This window comes from Bos indicus x Bos taurus, chromosome X (assembly GCF_003369695.1).
Source record: "Bos indicus x Bos taurus breed Angus x Brahman F1 hybrid chromosome X, Bos_hybrid_MaternalHap_v2.0, whole genome shotgun sequence".
Lineage (NCBI taxonomy): Eukaryota > Metazoa > Chordata > Mammalia > Artiodactyla > Bovidae > Bos > Bos indicus x Bos taurus.
In genome coordinates this window covers 130,082,881-130,103,351 of record NC_040105.1, presented here as the reverse complement: position 1 = coordinate 130,103,351, position 20,471 = coordinate 130,082,881, and the positions used below count along the sequence as shown (strand labels likewise).

Sequence of the window (20,471 nt, the reverse complement as noted above, 5' to 3'; positions counted from 1 at the left end):
GTGGTTTCCTTAGTGTGAGTTCTCACTATTTGATACTCCCTAGGGTTAGTTCTATGGTAGTATAGGGTCTTGGAGTCAGTGCTCCCACTCCAAAGGCTTGATCTCTGGTCAAAAACAAAGGTTCCACAAGTGGTTTGTTATGGAATTAAGTGAGATTAAAACCAATACCCAAAAATGAACAACCAAAGACAAACCCCAAACAAATGGCAGTTACAAAATCAGGCAAATAATAATTAAAATAATGGAGTATACACATATACACCAATGAGCAAAGTCAAAACAGTCCAACAAAAATAAAGTAAAATAGATTGACCTGGTGAACAAAGGAAACCAAAAATTATATCTGCCAGTTAAGAACAAAAGTAACTACAGCACAAACTGAAAAACAAAACTAAAGCAAGATGCCCAGTAGGGAATAAAGCAATGAAAGCAAAACTAACAAATATGTTGAGAGGAAAGGAAAGAAAGGAAGAATAGATATTCAAAGTTAAATAGAGGTGGGTAAAGAAGATTTATATACACTAAAGATTAACTGGAAGGGGAAAAGAACAATAGGAAAAGCAAACAAAGGAATAAATATAAAAATAATAATAGGTTTAAAAAAATTAAAATTAAAAAAAGAAAAGAGGCAGAGGTTTGTAACAACAATAAAAAGTGTGATTAAAAAAAACTCAAAAGCTTAATTAGATTTCATAGTGCCAATAAAATCAACAACTACAACAGAGGGAGGAAAAAAGAAAAAATATCCAAAAGAAACTAGAGAACAGGTAAAAAAACATAAGAATAATAAATATTTTTCTTGAGTCACTGCTGTCAGGGTCCTTTCCCTCACTGGGAGTCACAGTCCACCTCACCTCCCTAGAATGCCCTCCAACACTGTGCTGGTCTCTGGACTTGCTGTGGGGGCAGCTCAGATTCTAGTCTGGTCCAACTCCTGTGTGTTCGTGCCTCCAATGTCCACAGCTATCAGCACTAATGCATTTTCTTTTGGGGGAGCTCTGTGTCTTTTTATATATTCTGTAGACACAGAGTCTGCCTAGTTGATCGTGTGGATTTAATCTGCAGCTTGTACAGCTGGTGGGAAGGTTTTGGGTCTTCTTCCTTAGCCACACTGCCCCTGGGTTTCAATTGTGGTTTTATTTCCTCCTGTGCATGTGAGTCATCCACTGGGGTTTGCTCCTGAGGCTGCCCTGGAGGACTTCGGTCTGCCCCAATGAGGGCCAGTTGCAGAGGTGGTGCAGCTGCTTGGGTCTCAGGAATCTGGCAGCACTGGGTACTCAGGGGAGTTGGCAGCTAGGGCAGCAGGAAATCTAGTGCTCTAGAAGAGTATGGCAACCAGTATTGGCCGGTACACTCCAGTCTTCTTGCCTGGAGAACCCCCCTGACAGAGAAGCCTGGCAGGCCACAGTCCACAGGGTCACAAAAAGCTGGACACGACAAAAGTGACCCTGCGTGCATAGATGCAAGACTTTTTTTCCCTGTGGCAGCTCTTCCCCAGTGAAGGTTGAGTGTGAATGTGGCTCAGCTGCTTGGGTTGTGGGGACCCTGGTGGCACCAAGTGTGCAGGGACACAGACTGCCTCAGCCACAGGAGTTATGGCCCTATTAGAGTCTTTTTTGAGCTTCTGATAGCTGGTGTTCAGAAGGCCTCTTTGGCTAGTCTTTCTCTGTAGCTCTGCCGCTTCAGGCATTTAGAGGGCTCCCTTGCCTGGGGTCCTTCTCTGTTGTTTGGCCTGTCAGGCACATAGAGGGGCCCCCCTGGCTGGGGCCCGACTCTGTAGATCAGTGCATCAGGCACTTAAAGGGGCACCCTGGGTGGGGTCCTACTCTGTACTTGCGCGCATCAGTCACTTAAAGGGGCACTCTGCGTGGGGTCCTACTCTGTAGTTCTGTGTATCAGATGCTTGATGGGCCAGCCTCTCTATTGTTAAGCCGCCGATGCTGGCATGTGGGGAAAGAGAGGCTATGGTGATGGCTCCACCCCCTACATGTGACTCAGCAGTATCACCTTGTTTCCATGGCTGCCTGGCTTTCCTCCATAGGCATTTCCCACCACAGTCTCCTCCCTCATATCCCATCAGTCCGTCTCTCCACAGTCAGCAGGAGCCCTCACCCTGGGATTGTTCCACAGTCCCTAAGCTCCAGCTCCCAGCCGCTGCGGCTTCTAGGAGACCTGCATCCCTGTCCAGGGTGCAGGGTACGTGTGGCTGCAGCAAGGACTGTCTAATTCTCATTCCATTTAGGCTGACAAAGATCAGCTGTTTCACTCTCAGCCTTAAGTGTTTCTCCTCTGACTCAGACAATTTCCCTGATGTGGGGATTGGACTTCTGCTGCAGTTCCTACACCCGCCAAGGGTAGGTCCAGTCTTACTAACACTCCTGTTTCCCCCCCTAGTTCCTTCATCCTACAGAGTTTTGCGTGGTTCTATATATTCTTTTCCACTGGTCAGGTACTCCTGTCTGCTCTCAGCTGGTGTTCTGCATGCACTTCGGTGTCTGAAGATATATTCCTGATGTATCAGTGGAGAGACATGTACTCCACATCCACCTACTTCTCTGCCATCTTGTCCTCCTAATTTCATTGTTTTACATGTAACTGTCCAATTTCCCCAGCACCACTTATTGAAGGGACTGTCTTTTCTCCATTGTATATTTTTGCCTCTTTTGGCATAGATTAATTGACCATAAATGTGGAAGCCTATTTCTGAGCCCTCTATTCTGTTCCATTGGTCTGTGTGTCTGATTTTGTGCCAGGACCAAACTGGTTTGATTACTATAGACTTGTAGTAGTTTGAAGTCAGGTAGCATACCTCCAGCTTTGTTATTTTTTCTCAAGATTGCCTTGGCTATTCAGGGTCTTTCATGGTTCCAAGTAAAGTTTACAATATTTGTTTTAGTTCTATAAAAAAAAGTCATGGATATTTTGATAGGGATTGTATTAAATCTGTAGATTGCTTTTGGTACTATAGACATTTTTAATAATATCAATTCTTCCATCACACAAACATGAAAGATAACTTTCCATTTGTTTGTATCATCTTCAGTTTCCTTTGTCAGTGTTCTATAGTTTTAAGAGTATAGAAGTTTCACCTCCTTGGTTAAATTTATTCTGGGATATTTTATTCTTTTGCTGCAACTGTAAATGGTATTTTAAAATTTCTTTTTTGATAGTTCATCAGTAGTGTAATATAATTATGACAGATTTACATTGTTGTACAGCAGAAACCAAGACAATATTGTAAAGCAATTTTCCACCAATTAAAAAATATAATCAGTTAAAAAATGAAAACAACAGTCTCTGGAAAAAAAGAAAAAAATGAAATCAACAGATTTCTGTATATAATCTTGTATCCTGTAACTTTACTGTGTTATTCTCTTTTTTTTGGTGGAGACTTTAGCGTTTTCTATATAAAGTATCATGTCATTTGCAAATAGTAACAGTTTTACTTCTTTCCTTCCAGTTTAGATGTCTTTTATTTCTTTTTAGCGTTTTCTATATAAAGTATCATGTCATTTGCAAATAGTAACAGTTTTACTTCTTTCCTTCCAGTTTAGATGTCTTTTATTTCTTTTTCTTATTTGATTGCTGTGGCTAGGATGTCCAATATGATGTTAGATAGAAGTGGTGAGAGTGAATATCCTAGCTAGTTGGATGGCATCACTGACTTGATGGACATGAGTTTGAGCAAGCTCTAGGAGTTGCTGATGGACAGGGAAGCCTGGCGTGCTGCAGTCTATGGGGGTTGCAAAGAATAGGACACGACTGAGCAACTGAACTGAATTGATTGCTGATTCTGGAGGAAAAATTTTGAACCTTTTATCATTGAGTATGATTTTAGCCATGAGCTTGTCATAAATAACCCTTATTATGTTGATATATGTTCCCTCTGTACCACCTTTGATGAGAGTTTTTATCGTGAATGGATGTTGAACTTTGTCAAAAGCTTTCTCTGCATCTGTTGAGATGATCATGTGATTTTTATCATTCCTACTGTTAATGTGGTATATTAAGTGATGGATTTGTGACTGTTGAACCAATCTTGCATCACTGGAATAAATCCTACTTGATCGTGGTGTATGAAATTTGCTAATATTTTGTTGAGGATTTTTAAATCTATATTCATCAAAGATATTGGCCTGAAATTTTATTTTCTTACAGTGTATTTGTCTGATTTTGGTATTACAATAGTGGTGACCTTACAGAATGAATTTAGGGGTGTTCCATTCTCTTCAGATTTTTGGAATAGTTTGAGGACAGGCATTAGCTCTTCTTTATGTTTGGTTGAATTCCCCTGTGAAGCCATCCAGTCCTGGATTTTTGTTTGCTGGGAGTTTTTATTATTATTACAAATTCAGTTTCACTAGTGGTAATCAGTCTATTATCTATTTCTTCTTAATTCAGTCTTTGCAGGTTTCGTATTTCTAGAAATTTGTCCATTTCTTCTAGGTATCCAATTTATTGGCATATAATTGTTTGTAGTACTCTCTTCAAGATTTTTTTGTACCTTTGTGATATTGATTGTAATTTCTCCTCTTTCATTTCTTATTTGTTCTTTTGGATCCTCTTTCTTCTTGGTGAGCCAGTTTAGAGGTTTTCAGTTTTGTTTATGCTTTCAAAAAACAAGTCCTGGTTTCATTGATTTTTTTTCTATTGTTCTTTAGTCTCTATTTATTTCTTCTCTGATCTTTATTATTTCCTTCCTTCTAGTGACTCTTGGCTTTATTCTTTTTCTGTTTCTTTAGACAGTAGGTTAGTCTGTTTGAGATTTTTTTCTTGAGGGAGGCCTGTATCACTGTAAACTTCCCTCTTAGATCTGCATTTGCTGCTTCCCATAGATTTTTGAAAGTTGCGTTTCCATTTTCATTTATCTTGAAGTATTTTCTGATTTCCTTTTTGATTTCTTCATTGATCCATTGGTCTTTTAATAGTTTATTGTTTAGTCTCCACCTGTTTGTGCTTTCCCCATTTTTCTTTTGTAGGTCATTCCTAGTTTTATACCACTGTAATTGGGAAAAAATGCTTGATGTAATTTCTCTTAAATTTGTTGAGAGACTTGCTTGTGGCCTTGTGAGCTATCCTGGAGAATGTTTCCTGTACACTTGAAAAGAATGTGTTTTCTGCTGTTTGAGGATGGAATGTCCTATAAGTCTCAATACCTATTAAATCCAGCTTGTCTATTGTGTCATTTAAGAGCATTGTTGCCTTATTGATTTTTTGTCTGGGTGATATGTTCATTGATGTAAGTGTGGTGTCAGAAGTTCCCTACTATTGTTGTATTATTGTCAGTTTCTCCTTTTAAGTCTTAATATTTGCTTTATATTATTTAAGTTCCCCTGTATTGGTTACATATATCTAAATGAATATAATATCTTCTTGTATTGATCTATTTATCATTATGTAATGCCCTTCTTTGTCTTTTGTTATAGGCTTTGTTTTAAAGTTGATTTTTCTGATATGAGTATTGCTATCCTTCCTTTCTTGTCATTTCCGTTTGCATGAAATATCTTTTTCTACTCTCTCACTTTCAATCTGTGTGTGTCTTTAGCTCTGAGGTGAGTCTCTTGTATAGCATATATATGGGTCTCATTATCTTATCCAGTCAGCTACTCTGTGTCTTTTTGTTTTTACTGGCGTATGGTTGATTTACAGTGTTGTATTAGTTTCTGCTGTACAGCAAAGTGAATTAGTTATATATAAATATATACCCACTCTAGATTTTTTCCTATATAGGTCATTACAGAGTATTGAGAAGAGTTCCCTGTGCTATACAGTAGGCACCCTATGTGATTGGAGCATTTATTCCATTGGCATTTAAAGTAATTATTTATAGGTATGTCGTTATTGCCATTTTATTACTTCTTTTCCAGTTGTTTTTGTAGTTATCTGTTCATTTCTTCTGTTTCTTCCCTTGTTGATTGATGATGTTCTTTAGTGGTATGGTCCTTTCTTTTTAGTTTTTTTTTTTTTAATCTGTGGCAGATTTTTGATAGGCGGTTACCATCAGGTTCCTATATGTTGACCTATAATGTACTTGTTTTAAACTGGTAGTCATATAAGTTCAACCACATTTTAAAAATCTACATTTTAAAATCCTATTCCCCTAACATCTCTGTCTCTATAAAGTTGCTTCTGTGAGAGCATCCCTATGCAGTCTACGTGTACCCAGTGGCTTTGGTGGGAGAGATGAATCTGACGTGAGCGGGAGTCACACCTTCGCCCAGGGTGTGCTGGCAGCTATCACCATGGTAGAAGGTGGGGCTAGAGATGGAATGGCTAGAGCCAGGGCTTCTCCTGTGCTCAATGGCCATCACCACCCCATTGGGGGCAGTTGGTGCCCAAGGTACTGGAGCAGAAGCCCTGAGGATCAGGTCCTAGCTGGTTCCATTTCAAGTGTGTGCATCCCCCCGGGCAGTGGCACCTCTGCCCTAGTGGAGAGCAGCGCTGAACAACAGGGACTAGCAGAGGACTGCGGGACAGGCCAGGGTAAGTGCTGAGACCGTCCTAGCAAGTTAGTCAGAGCCCCAGGCAATCTTCAGGCTGTTTCCTCGTGTGCATGCTGGTAATAGCTTCCTTCTCCCTGTTCAGAGGCAGGGATGTGTCCAAGGCAGCTTCCTTTTCTCTAAGAGTGAACACTCTTCTTGGCGGTGGCAGCCTTTGCAGCAGTGCACTGCACTGGAGCAAGAGAAGCTGGAGTGGGAACCCGGCCAGTCTGGGGAACAGGCTGTGGCAGTTGCGGGAAACCAGTCAGAACCCCAGGTAGTTTTCAGTCTGTTTCCTCTGCCTGGTTCCATGAGAGTAAGCAAGTGTGTGCATGTGCTTCATGAGCAGAGTGTTGGTTTGGTTTCTTACAGCCCTCTGCTAAGTCCCAGTGGTTTTCAAACCAGCTAAGGGGGCTGTCTTCCCAGAGTCATGCCCAACAGGTATCTTTAACCCATCATTCCCCAGGGAGGATCCCTGAGACTGTGAAATCCCCCTCCTCTTGTGTGTCCCGTACTAGAGGCACTTGTCCTGGCCAGATTGCATTTCCTCCCTTCCTACCCAACTCTGTGCATTCTTTGTTTGTAACCTTGGTTATAGAAGAGCCGTAAAGGTTCCAGATTGTTTTCAGCACGAGTTGTTTCACGTGTAGATATCTTTCGATGTGTTGGTGGAAGAAGGTGAACTCAGAATCCTCATACTCTGCCATCTTGATCTCCCACCCATCTGCCCCTGACTTTCCATGAGAGACAAGATGATGATCCTCCATTTTTTCCCTTTGGACTTTCTAAGAATATTTCCATAGTAAAAGGCTGTTGTTATCATTGTTGTTTTAGTGGTGATCATACCCTCTAAGACTTTAGTTTGCAAAAATGTACCTATAGCTGAAGAGTTCAAATCCAAGCAAAGGACGGGTGATAAAGGTCAGGAATAACGAGAATGTCCTGAGGCGGATCTCTGAGGTTTTCATTTTCACAGACCCATTTTTGTGCAGCATGTATAAATCATCTAACATTAGTTGTTGAGTAAATGTGACATAAATTTAGCCATTCATCCTTTTTGCTGTTGCAGAACTTAGAGCTTCTTCCTGGGCTATGGCTTTGAGAAGCCAATGCAAACACAGATATTTCAATAATTCATTTGCAATAGAGATAGATTTAAACATTTTAATATTCTTAAAAGAATATTTGATTTGGGTTGAGAGGGAGCTGACTTGATTTTCTTAGAAGAGTGATGTGAATGATTGGGCAAACCAGCGTCTTTATAAGGTGGTTTTTAAATTACATTGCTTGGAGTGTTTACTATTTATTTACTTGACTTTTGCCCTTGCATGAAAAGCCGGAAGGAAATATGTCTTAATAAAGACTTAGTATACTTTGGTTTAAGAACCTGGTGACGTGGTGAATGGGGAATTAGGACTTAGGTATTTTCTATCCCAGATTTAGGAAGTCAGGGAGGTGAGGTTATAACTAGTGAAAACTTGTTTTCAAGATTCCCTTCACTCTGAAAGTTGGGGTTTTGCATGAGAAAACCCCCAAACAATAATATTTTAGTCCCCCAATGAAAGATTGGGAAATGCAAATGTTGTATGAATGATAGATCTTTCTATTTTTCCAATTTTGTATTTCTTGATTTAAAATCTTAAATTACACTGATGAGTTAGGATTCACTTCAGAGCATGTTTAAAATTCAAAATGTGACTTGATTTTTAAGTCTTTGATTTACATACTTTCAGGAACCCATTTATTATAGAAAGCAAGAACAGCTGTGTTCTCCCTCGGGGTGGTTGTTTCAGTCAAATCCTTTTAAAACATGAATTAGGAAGATTAGGATTTAATCTTTGTTTCTTCCAACAACAAAAAAAATCTTATTATACAGTTAATATACCTCCTAGTCCAGAATGTGTTATCAGAAAGTACATATTGTCTACTTTTTCATCAACGGTATATTTATAACTTTTAGAGTATTTTGTAGTTACATCAGGAAACCTGAAAGATTTGCTCTATTTATTTTTCCAAATTCACTGAATTTAGGAAACTGTAAGGTGATGAACCTATCACTGAGCTATTTGATGAGTATTTTTGCCACAAGCTACTAGAAAGAAAAGAACCATTACCAAAAGTAGGAAGAAGTAACTTGTGGGTTAGCTATTATGTGATAGTAATCACAATGTCTTGGTAAGAAATTAAGCACCAAGTTAATCAATAATGATGGTACTCAAGTTTTGTAGAAGGTATTATAACAAAATGTTGGCATTAAAGAAACACTTGCAATTTACGGAAGTCTAAACTATTTTTTAAGGCCCGTATGGGCAGCTGAAGAGGTATTTGTCCCACGTGCGTACTGGAGGTGGGTGGAGATAACAAGTAGCTTGCCATACCAGAGAGACTATGGCATACATGGAAAGTTGTCTTTTAAAAATGGAAAAAGTCCAATCAAGGAGAATGGGGAAGCTTGTAAATTAAGCAGGTCATGTGTAAACTGTCTTTTAGGCAGGTCGAAAAGAGAAAAATTGGTGAAATTCTTTAAAATCAGTCATAAGTTTTTCAGTTACTCAAAAGCGGGCAGTTTACTGGGTCTATTTGGTGATGATGGTACAATGAACTTGAGAGGAAAATAATGTTAATGATCTGTTTGTCTAATAAAAAAGATATTAGGGGATGATGCTAATAACTCTATAATTTGCCTTCTGAAATTGATGACCAGGTTAAATTGTAATAAATGAACAAATAATCTAGGTGCAATTAACAAATTAAATATAGACAAGTTAGAACTATATAACATTCTTCTATATTTTGAAGGAATTCAAAGTAAAGTTTTAGATGTAGACTAATAAGGCAGTTAAGTATAAATTAGATTGACATGTACACACTACTATTATATTTAAAATAAAATGCCCTTCCATGAAAAAGTAAAATTAATTAATAACATGCCCTTTGGTTTGGAAATAAGGTTTGGAAATCCTTATTTCTACTTGATCAGCAGTATATATTCAGCAATATGAATTTAAGTAAGGTTAAGGGTTACCCATTGGAAAAGACTCTGATGCTGGGAGGGATTGGGGGCAGGAGGAAAAGGGGACGACAGAGGATGAGATGGTTGGATGGCATCACAGACTCGATGGACGTGAGTCTGAGTGAACTCCAGGAGTTGGTGATGGACAGGGAGGCCTGGCGTGCTGCGATTCATGGGATCGCAAAGAGTTGGACACGACTGAGCGACTGAACTGAACTGAACTGACTGAAGGGTTATCCTGTGGGAGTCAAATTTGAAATAAAAATTGTGCACTATTAGATGTCGGATATTTCTGAGTCAGGGAAGGACAGTGAAGTTATAAAATCTAAGTCTTGCCAATATATTTGTTAACCTGAAGACTTATGCTTAATTCAGATTTTGCTGTAGAAAAATATTGACTTATTCTGGAATTTTATTTTCAGCCATTGATGAGAGCATTACATACAGATGAAAGTTGAAAGTGTTAGTTGCTCGGTCATATAGCCTACTCTGTATGACCCCATGGACCATAGCCCACCAGGCTTCTCTGTCCATGGGATGCTCCAGGCAAGAACGCTGAAGTAGGTAGCCATTCCCCTCTCCAGGGGATCTTCCCGAACCAGGAATTAAACCCAGGTCTCCTGTGTTGCAGGCAGATTCTTTACCAGCTGAGCCACACATATAGATAGGATCCCAAATGAAGAAGAAGGAGGAAAAAAAAGACTTGTAGATTCTTGGGTCTTTTGTGTTCTGTGTTGTTTACATGGTGGTTTTCAAGTACAGGTGCTGTGATTGGGTTGTCCAAGTCGGAGAGTTTAAAGGTAATATTTTGCTGGTGGAATGTAAGAATTTTAATGACGCCCCTACCTACAGTAGGTTAGGTATTCTCTCACTATCACTACCATTGCACTAATGTGCAAATTGTATATAGTCAGCTGCTTTATTCTAAAAAGAGTCTGGCCCTTTGGCATGCGCCAGAGACAACATTTGCTGTATGAGATTGTTTCTGATAGCAGGATCAGCTAAGCCCATTTAATGTGGGTGATCCAATAGAATACGGACTACCCGTTTGGGTTACAGTTGTTCTAACAAAGCACATGTGGAGAGTCAAGGGAATTTGTATGCTTTCTTTTAGATAAATGTGGTACTATCTTACATGATTTATTTTCCTTCATTTAAAACTTTGATACTAAATGTTTGTGTTCTTCCCTTTCTTTTCTCCCTGCCCCGTCAGAATAATATAGCCGATCCAGAAGAGCTCTTCACAAAATTAGAACGCATTGGAAAAGGCTCCTTTGGAGAAGTTTTCAAAGGAATTGATAACCGTAGCCAGCAAGTGGTTGCTATTAAAATCATAGACCTCGAGGAAGCCGAGGATGAAATTGAAGACATTCAGCAAGAAATAACGGTTTTGAGTCAGTGTGACAGCTCATATGTAACGAAATACTATGGATCATATTTAAAGGTAATGTGTGCACTGGATCATTTAGGTCATGAGGTACTTTGATTATGAGTCTTTCTTTTTTTAATTCTGTTTTTTGAAAGGCAGTGTCTTAAATTAGGATTTGGCAGCCTTCGGCCTTCAGGCAGAATCCAGCTCCATTTGTAGGGCCAAAATAGATTTAGATTTAGCAGCTGTGTCCTGAATGCATCCAGTATTCAGCTGCACCATTTTTCCACACCTGAACTTTTGGGTTGATGGGGGAGCAGAAAGGCAGCTGAGCCTTGACACATAACCTTTGTCAGGAAAGAGCTTTCTTCCTGGACTTTCACACATTATTCTCAATGGCCCAGTCTGTCTCAACCTCAGAATTGATGGCATATGTACTGTAAGTATGTCACTTGTTCCACTGAGTTATGGTGGTTATTTACACATCCTCCCTGTAGACTATGAGCTTCTTAATGTCAGGCAGTTTAGTTCAACCTGTTATGTTTTCACATCACATAGCACAGGGCATGGCACATCTTAAGCACATGATAAATACTTGTTGAAATATAATTAAATAGAATAATATCTAACCCCACCACCAAAAAAGTTGGATTTTTAGTTTCCAGGATTATAGAATTAACAGACACCTAAAGTTCCAGCAGATGGAGGTATTTCTGCATCACAGAAAACTCTTTGATGAGTTCTTGGGTTCCAGAGTTAGAGTCAAGATTTGTATCTATTGAAATATAAACAATAAATAATTAGAAAAATCTAGCTTAGATTAGAGTTTAAATTATTTTAAAATTTAAAACTATATCCCCATTTTGATATTTTTCAAAGGAAGGCAGTATTAGTTAGATCTTTGATTTTCAGGGCTTATAAGAGGGAAGGGTTTTTTGTTTATTTGCTTGTCTATCTCTAGGCCAGAAGGGTGTGTTTATAACCTATTAGGCTCTTGGCCTGCAGAAAAGTTAATGCTGTCTTTTTATCCTTTTATATTCTGCTGATCAAATATACCCTGGGATAAACTGTATTAGTTAATACTCATATAGATATTCATTATCAATTTCCCTGGCTTTTTTTTTCTTTTTTTTTTTTCTTTTTTGACTTTACAACATTGTATTGGTTTTGCCATATATCAACACGAATCTGCCACAGGTATACACGTGTTCCCCATCCTGAACCCTCCTCCTTCCTCCCTCCCCATAGAGCCTAATTTTTTTTTGTTTTTGGCCAAGCTGTGTGGCTTACAGGATTGCACCCCAGCCCCTGTCAGTAGGAGTGCAGAGTCCTAACCACTGAACCGCCAGGGAATTCCCAACAGAGGCTAATGTAGTCTAAGAGTATGTGAATTAGGTGACTGTGGAATTAACGCGTAGTAGAATAAATCATTAAATAACCAGTCACTGTGTGTCACACTGTACTAGATTATGGAGATGTAAAAGGGAACAGCTCCTGCCTTTGAAGAGCTTACAATCCCATTTTCCACTACAGTGGTGTAGATTTTGTGATTGAATGCATACAAGGTACAAGGTACCATTTGCATAAATAAGCAAATGGTCACTTCTATCATTTTTTCCCATTATGGTATGAAGGAAAGACTCACAGGAGGAAGTAATACTGCTAGTAACTCATATCCAATATACTTTGGAGTGTTAGCCATTACTCTGTTTTACTGTATACATAATTACTTGATTCTTTGTGGTATATTTTGCTTTCATATTCTTTCCTAAAAAGCTTATTTAGCAGGTCAGATTCCCTTTTTCAGTATCCTATTGGCCTCCAGTCTCAGTAGTTTTAGGTCCCCCTTCTAATTCCCGTGGTTGTAGGCAGCCCGGGAAATTTGGTGGTGGTAGTGGTGATGGTGGTGTGTGTGTGTGCATGCGCATGCTCATTCTGGTTTACTCTTTCTGGATTGAATCCTTATAATTTCAGATCCACTCTGGAGCAAATCTGAACACTTGGTATTTTTAGGCGTCTGTACCAGATAAGCTACTTTTGGTAACTGACTCAAAATATTAAGTAAGCCCTATTTAAAATGTGTACTGATATGGTATTGACTTTTACTGGTTGCTTTTGCTGTGCTGTGCTTAGTCACTCAGTCGTGTCTGACTCTTTGTTTCCTCATGGATTGATTATAGCACATCAGACTCCTCTGCCCATGGGATTTTCCAGGCAAGAATACTGGAGTGAGTTGCCATGCCCTTCTCCAGGGGATCTTTCCAACCCAGAAATCGAACCAGGGTCTCCTGCATTGCAGGCGGATTTATTACAAGCTGAGCTACCAGGGAAGCCCCACTGGTTGCTTACAACCTTTATTTGTATTCAATACTACCATGGAAAATGAATTGTAACTCTGTTTGCACTATTTATTCCTAATATTTCACATTTTAAAAAATTTCCCTCATAGTATACACGTACCAGTCATCCCCCAGATACTTAATCTTTTAACAAATATAACTGATAGTCTGTTTTCTCCAAATCTTGATTGCAGAATATTTTTAGGCCAGTAAAGGATACAGAACTCTTATCCAAGATGTCTTCTTAAATAATTAAACTGCATTATTTTTATCTCTTTAACCGATCATTAAAGTACATTATAAGAAAGACTACTTTGAAGAACGTGTTACTTCATGATAAAATTGTAGAAATTCAGATGGCTGATATTGATTATTTGTATCTAGATTATTTGTACACATACACACATATTGTCTCATTATGGGTATACGTATATACACAGAGAGAAAAAGAATTATAATTTTATAACTCTTTAATACTGTTTATTTAAATTACTTTCTTAAATCAACCCCTTGTTTATTTTCCATTTATATTAAGACGTAGTGTGACTTTTCAGGCTTGCTTTTTTAAACTAAAATCACATCAAATATAACAGGGTTTGGCTTGGTGCAGTCAGTGTAACTCAAGGCTGCATCCTCTAAGTACCATCAGAGAACTGCATCATCAATTGACTTCTGTTCTTATTGTGGCCCATCCTTGGATTTCAGATAACATGGGGGATTTTGTGAGTCAAGCTAATTGAGTAAAATAGGATACTGAGTTCTTCTCAGGTTGTCCTAATACAGGATATAACCAGGACCTCACTGTAAGCTGGAGGAAAAGTTATTACATTTGAGAGAAAATTATATGCTCTCTGAAACTGTATATAGTTGTAGTGCTTTTCTTGAGACTTGCAAAAATGTACTGGGTATTCATTTTGACTGAGCTCACTGTATAACTTTGTTTTTAAAAACAAGAGTAAAAACCAGATAAACACATCAGTATGACCACAGTATTTTCCTTTAATTTTAGTTCAGTGCAGATTTTCTTGACAGACAAAGTTAGTCTTTATGAAGAGTGCTAAAATAAGCAAACCCTTCCCTTCTGATCTCATAATATTGGAAGAATCTTTTATAATCTTTAAATATTTTTCTAGTTCGATGTAAATCTTAAAATGAAGGTCACTCAGGCATTGAATAGAATTTGAATCATGCCTTTATGTGCTGCTGAAAATTGCTTTTAGATTTCTGTTTATGTTGAGGATATATGCCCCCCTCCATATACCACAACTCCTGATATTTATTTTTTAAAAAAGAATTGAGTGATTGAAGTAAAATATTCCAGAACAGGATATGTACACAGCTTTCTCATTATTTTTCCTGAGACTTTTGTGTGTGCTTATTCCCAATGTATGGTGAATGTTTCTGGAATATTTCTGGAATTTTCTTTAAATAAAAAAATTTAGTTTTCTTGTGCAACTTGAAGGAAATTGAGAGGGAAATATTTCCTCCTTTTTCAGTGTTTTTTTTTTTTTTTTCCACTCAAAATCAGAATCACTTTAAATTTCCTATAATACACCTATAAGAAGCCTCATATTAGACTCAATGCAGCAGATATTTATTAATTGGGTACCTCCTCTGTGTCTTCCTCTCACTCTGCATGTTCACCCTCATCTTTCTCATCTACTTTATTCTGACAGTTTTTAAATTCCTGTCTCTGGTTTCAGCTTCTCTCCTTAGCTCCAGATAGGTGGATCTAACTTCCCTCATATCTCCCACTTATCTGTGAGTAGGTTTGTCAAGTACACTAACCCCCAGACTGGGGAGTAGCATTTAAAATGGGTCTTGAATATGATTTTGATAGGGGTTGGGATATCAGAATATAATCAATCTGATTTCGGTATTGACCATCTGGTGATGTCCATGTGTAGAGTCCTCTCTTGTGTTGTTGGAAGAGGGTGTTTGCTATGATCAGTGCGTTCTCTTGGTAAAACTCTATTAGCCTTTGCCCTGCTACATTCTGTACTCCAAGGCCAAATTTCCTGTTACTCCAGGTATTTCTTGATTTGCTACATTTGCATTCCAGTCCCCTATAATGAAAAGGACATCTTTTTTGGGTGTTAGTTCTAGAAGGTTTTGTAGGTCTTCAGAGAACCGTCCAACTTCTTCAGCGTTACTGGTCGGGGCATAGACTTGGATTACTGTGATAGTGAATGGTTTGCCTTGGAAATGAACAGAGATCATTCTGTCCTTTTTGAGATTGCATCCAAGTGCTTCATTCCGGACTCTTTTTGTTGACTATGATGGCTACTCCATTTCTTCTAAGGGATTCTTGCCCACAGTAGTAGATGTAATAGTCATCTGAGTTAAATTCACCCATTCCAGTCCATTTTAGTTCACTGATTCCTAAAATGTTGACATTCACTCTTACCATCTCCTGTTTGACCACTTCCAATTTACCTTGATTCATGGACCTAACATTGCAGGTTCCTATGCAATATTGCTCTTTACAGCATTGGACTTTACTTCCATCACCAGTCACATCTACAACTCGGCCTTGTTTTTGCTTTGGCTCCGTCTCTTCATTCTTTCTGGAGTTATTTCTCCACTGATCTCCAGTAGCATATTGGGCACCTACTGACCTGGGGAGTTCATCTTTCATTGTCCTGTGTTTTCGCCATTTCATACTGTTCATGGGGTTCTCAAGGCAAGAATACTGAAGTGATTTGCCATTCCCATCTCACACGCTAGTGAAGTAATACTCAAAATTCTCTAAGCCAGGCTTCAACAGTATGTGAACCATGAACTTCCAGATGTTCAAGCTGGATTTAGAAAAGGCAGAGGAACCAGAGATCAAATTGCCAACATCTGTTGGATCATCAAAGAAGTGAGAGAGTTCCAGAAAAACATCTACTTCTGCTTTATTAACTATGCCAAAGCCTTTGACTATGTGGATCACAATAAACTGTGGAAAATTCTGAAAGAGATGGGAATACCAGACCACCTGACCTGCTTCCTGAGAAATCTGTATGCAGAAGCAACACTTAGAACTGGACATGGAACAACAGACTGGTGCCAGATTGGAAAAGGAGTATGTCAAGGCTGTATATTGTCACCCTGCTTATTTAACTTATATGCAGAGTACATCATGAGAAATGCTGGGCTGGAGGAAGCACAAGCTGAAATCAAGATTGCTGGGAGAAATATCAATAACCTCAGATATGCAGATGACACCACACTTATGGCAGAAAGTGAAGAGGAACTAAAAAGCCTCTTAATGAAAGTGAAAGAGGAGAGTGAAAAAGTTGGCTTAAAACTCAGCATGCAGAAAACTTAAGATCATGGCATCCGGTCCCATCACTTCATGGCAAATAGATGAGGAAACAGTGGAAACAGTGACAGACTTTATTTTTTGGGCTCCAAAATCACTGCAGATGGTGATTGCAGCCATGAAATTAGAAGATGCTTGCTCCTTGGAAGAAAAGTTATGATCAACCTAGACAGCATTTTAAAAAGCAGAGACATTACTTTTCCAACAAAGGTCCATCTAGTCAAAGCTTTGGTTTGTCCACTATCACGTATGGATGTGAGAGTTGGAGTAGAAAGAAAGCTGAGCATCAAAGAATTGATGCTTTTGAACTGTGGTGTTGGAGAAGACTCTTGAGAGTCCCTTGGACTGCAAGGAGATCCCACCAGTCTATCCTAAAGGGAATTAGTCCTGATTATTTATTGGAAGGACTGATGCTGAAGCTGAAACTCCAGTACTTTGGCCACCTGATGCAAAGAACTGACTCATTGGGAAAGACCCCGATGCTGGGAAAGATAGAAGGCGGGAGGAGAAGGGGACAGCAGAAGATGAGATGGTTGGATGGCATCACTGACTCAAAGGACATGAGTTTTAGTGGGCTCTAAGAGTTGGTGATGTACAGGGAAGCCTGGTGTGCTGCAGTCCATGGGGTTGCAAAGAGTCGGACATGACTGAGCAACTGAACTGAAGTGAACTGAGATGTGAGACTGGGGTATAGACAAGGCATTCTTGACTGGAAAAAAAAATCTCAGGTAGTAAAGTTCTGGCAAGGTGATCTCTACTATTCCTTGCGGTTCTGTAAAATTTTACATTCTGTCTATTTTTTTTTTTTTTTTTACTGTAGTGGAATATGCATCACAAAAGTTATCATTTTAACCCTTTTAAATGTACAGTTCTGTGTCATTTCATACACTCCAGTGACTGTGTGGCCATCTCTACCATTCATCTCCAGAATGCTTTCACCTTCCTCAACCGAAACTCTGTACCCATTAATCTATAACTCCCCATTCTCCCCTCACCATAGTCCTTGGTAACCAGCATTCTAATTTCTGTCTTTAGTTTCCCTACCCTAGACTCCTCAGATCAGTGGGATCATATAACATTTGCCCAGTGGTGACTTGTTTGTCTTACTTGCATATGCTGGTTTATGTGGTCAGTGTTATATTTGGCTATTTGCTTCATAGACCGACCTGCTTAATTCAACATATACTTGATCTATGTTCATGTATATGAACTTGATCTATGATCTGTTATCTTGAAAATACATATCATGGGTATTTTACATGTTCTTTTCTTTTAAATGTTTGTTTTTCTGTGAACAAATGAATCCCAAGGTCCACAGTAGCGTTTCTGCCCACTTTGGCCAAATGTCTGCTTTAGTGGCACACAGTGGCATTCAAAGGCCCCATGGGGTTGATGGAGTTGATACTCCAGACACCAGTGATTTGTTAAAACTAGACTCCAACTTCTCCCTGGTAAACAGTATAACTCTGAAATACTTACTCTTTAGGTTTTCTGCATTTTGGAACAGAGAGCCATTTCCTGACCCCTAACTTACCACCCCGGAGAAGGCAATGGCACCCCACTCCAGTACTCTTGGCTGGAAAATCCCATGGATGGAGGAGCCTGGTAGGCTGCAGTCCATGGGGTCGCTAAGAGTCGGACACGGCTGAGCAACTTCACTTTCACTTTTCACTTTCCTGCATTGGAGAAGGAAATGGCAACCCACTCCAGTGTTCTTGCCTGGAGAATCCCAGGGATGGGGGAGCCTGGTGGCTGCCGTCTATGGGGTCACACAGAGTTGGACACGACTGAAGTGACTTAGCAGCAGCAGCAGCAGCAGCAGCAACTTACCACCCATGTTGATGCAGGACTTTACACTTACTCTTTCCAACCCATTGCTAAAACGTGTGGGTCGTTTTATAATTGGAAAAGTGGCATTTTCCCTGCAGGGACTTCTATGCTTAAATGTGCCGGATATATGGTTATGGTTTAGAGCAACTTGGCTCTTTTAGATTTGTAAACCACTATGTAGATATCATCTTAGGTTTTTAAATTATTTAAGAATAAACCAAATATTTGCATTCTCAAACGCAAACATCTTTTACCAGAAATCAAAGGTAATAGTTGTAGTTCCCCAAAAGAATACAAACACAGGATCTGGGAGTTTTGGTCAGGTTTGGTTTGTGATTGGTGTTTTCATTAAGACCCACTGTGGACAAGGAACGAGTTAAGAGCCTGTGTGGATTAAGCATCCGTGAGTAGGCAGGAGCTCCACCAGCTTGCCATTCCTGCCTGTGCCCAGTCGCACTTTGCTTCAGTTCCTCTGCCTGCCTCACAGTCATCTGAATGTCCAGACATATAACCATCCTCCAGCAACACTTGTCTGCAGAAGTGACGGTCAGAAGGAAGCACCCAGAAAACCTATCAGACAGCTCTGGTTCCCTGCCTGTTTCGAAAGAGTCCTAGTTCCACTGAATAGCTCGCTTGCAAAGAGGAAGCATTTTCAGACCTGGAAGTTGCTTAGTCATAAGGTTAATGACATTTTTAAGCTTTCTATGAATACTTTTTAGTGACGAACAGACAGTTGGTAAGTCTCTGTTTTCAATTGGTACCAAAAAAAAAAAAAAAAGCCACACATTGTTTTTAACTTGGAAAACAGGTGCTCTCATTCACACAGAACTGCAAAACAGATAAACATGTTTTGTAAGATCTTTCCATTTTTCTCTGAAATGTCACGTGCATGGGAAGCATTCTGAATTCATGAGGTAGAATGTAGTACTTATTAGAAACAAACAGTGGCAAAAGACAAGCTTCTCCGGCTATATGGCATTGTGAGGAACAGTTCACAGGTATCATGTTCTGAGTGTCTAATTTCTATACTTAAAACAAGTTGCATGAACCCCTCCTGGAACTCTTCTGCCCTCTCACTGTTATGGGGATTCATTTTGTCTCGTTCCTACTATAGATGCTATTCTCTCTCCTAAGCTCAAGCGAGCTTGTTGTGACAGGAGAGAGCGGGTGTCAAGATGGGTGGAGGGCATTGTTCCTCTCTCTCTTAGACATCCTACATAGTGTCAACATCTTAATTTAACTGAACCTTCCCTCCCCAGTCCCTAACTCTCGGCCACAGACTGTTCCCCCCACTACAGTGTCCCCTAAACACCCATCATCATTTTTCTGGAGTCCATTCTCTGCCATCATAAAGCCCTAGCCTCACAGAGACACTTGGAAATTTTGAATGGAACTCCTATTTCCCAAGGATTTTAGAGTTTCAGAACTACCAGCAATAGCTTGAGAATCTTTATCTTGCAGCTGGGACTGTAAAGGTGAGAAATGTGTTCCCGGAATCCCAACATGAAGCAAGACACTGAATCCACTTTTCCCCTAGAAACATTGTTATGGTATAAACAGTTTCTCTGGTGTTCTTTCAGGTATACTATGGATACCTTTGTGTTAAATTGTCTTTTGGAGGGGACTTCTCCAGGAACCTATGCATTATTTTTATGGCAAAATGCTTGCTTTCCAAATCCCAAACATCTTTCTTTAAAAAAGTGGACTTTTGGAATACAATCCATTCACAGCTTGGCTATTTGCCAGTATAATAAAACCAACCATTCTGCTTCCAGTCAGTTCTGTGGTCCTAAAAAAATTCAGAGAATACCACTCATGAAGTGTTATGGAGAGAGAGAGAGATGTCTCCAGTATTTCAAACTGTAGCTGAAAGAAAATTTAATGATTTCCAAATTTTGTCTGATACAGCTGAATAGTGTGTGTACACACACCTGTTTTGTAATTCAAATGTGTGTTCCCTCTATGGAGCTCCATTTCCTATTGTACAACTGACAGTGAAGTTAATTTTACCTGGATTAATCATCATGCTCTTCAAGCTACACATTTCCTTTCTCTTATCCATTTACCTTGGGGGAGAGGGGGCTATAGTGTTCTTACTAGTTTCTACATTTGTACAAAAAAATGCCCATTAATC

At 39.3% G+C, this 20,471-nt stretch overlaps 1 protein-coding gene across 2 annotated transcripts in view; it reads left to right on the top strand.

Annotated features, from left to right (window-relative positions):
- The window catches only part of STK26 (serine/threonine kinase 26), a 66,325-nt gene that overhangs the window by 33,304 nt on the left and 12,550 nt on the right, over nucleotides 1-20,471 (top strand). For both annotated transcript variants that reach the window (XM_027533836.1, XM_027533837.1), the window contains one exon: nucleotides 10,706-10,936. In XM_027533836.1, coding sequence (XP_027389637.1) covers nucleotides 10,706-10,936 — 231 coding nt within the window. The remainder of the gene's footprint in view (nucleotides 1-10,705; nucleotides 10,937-20,471) is intronic.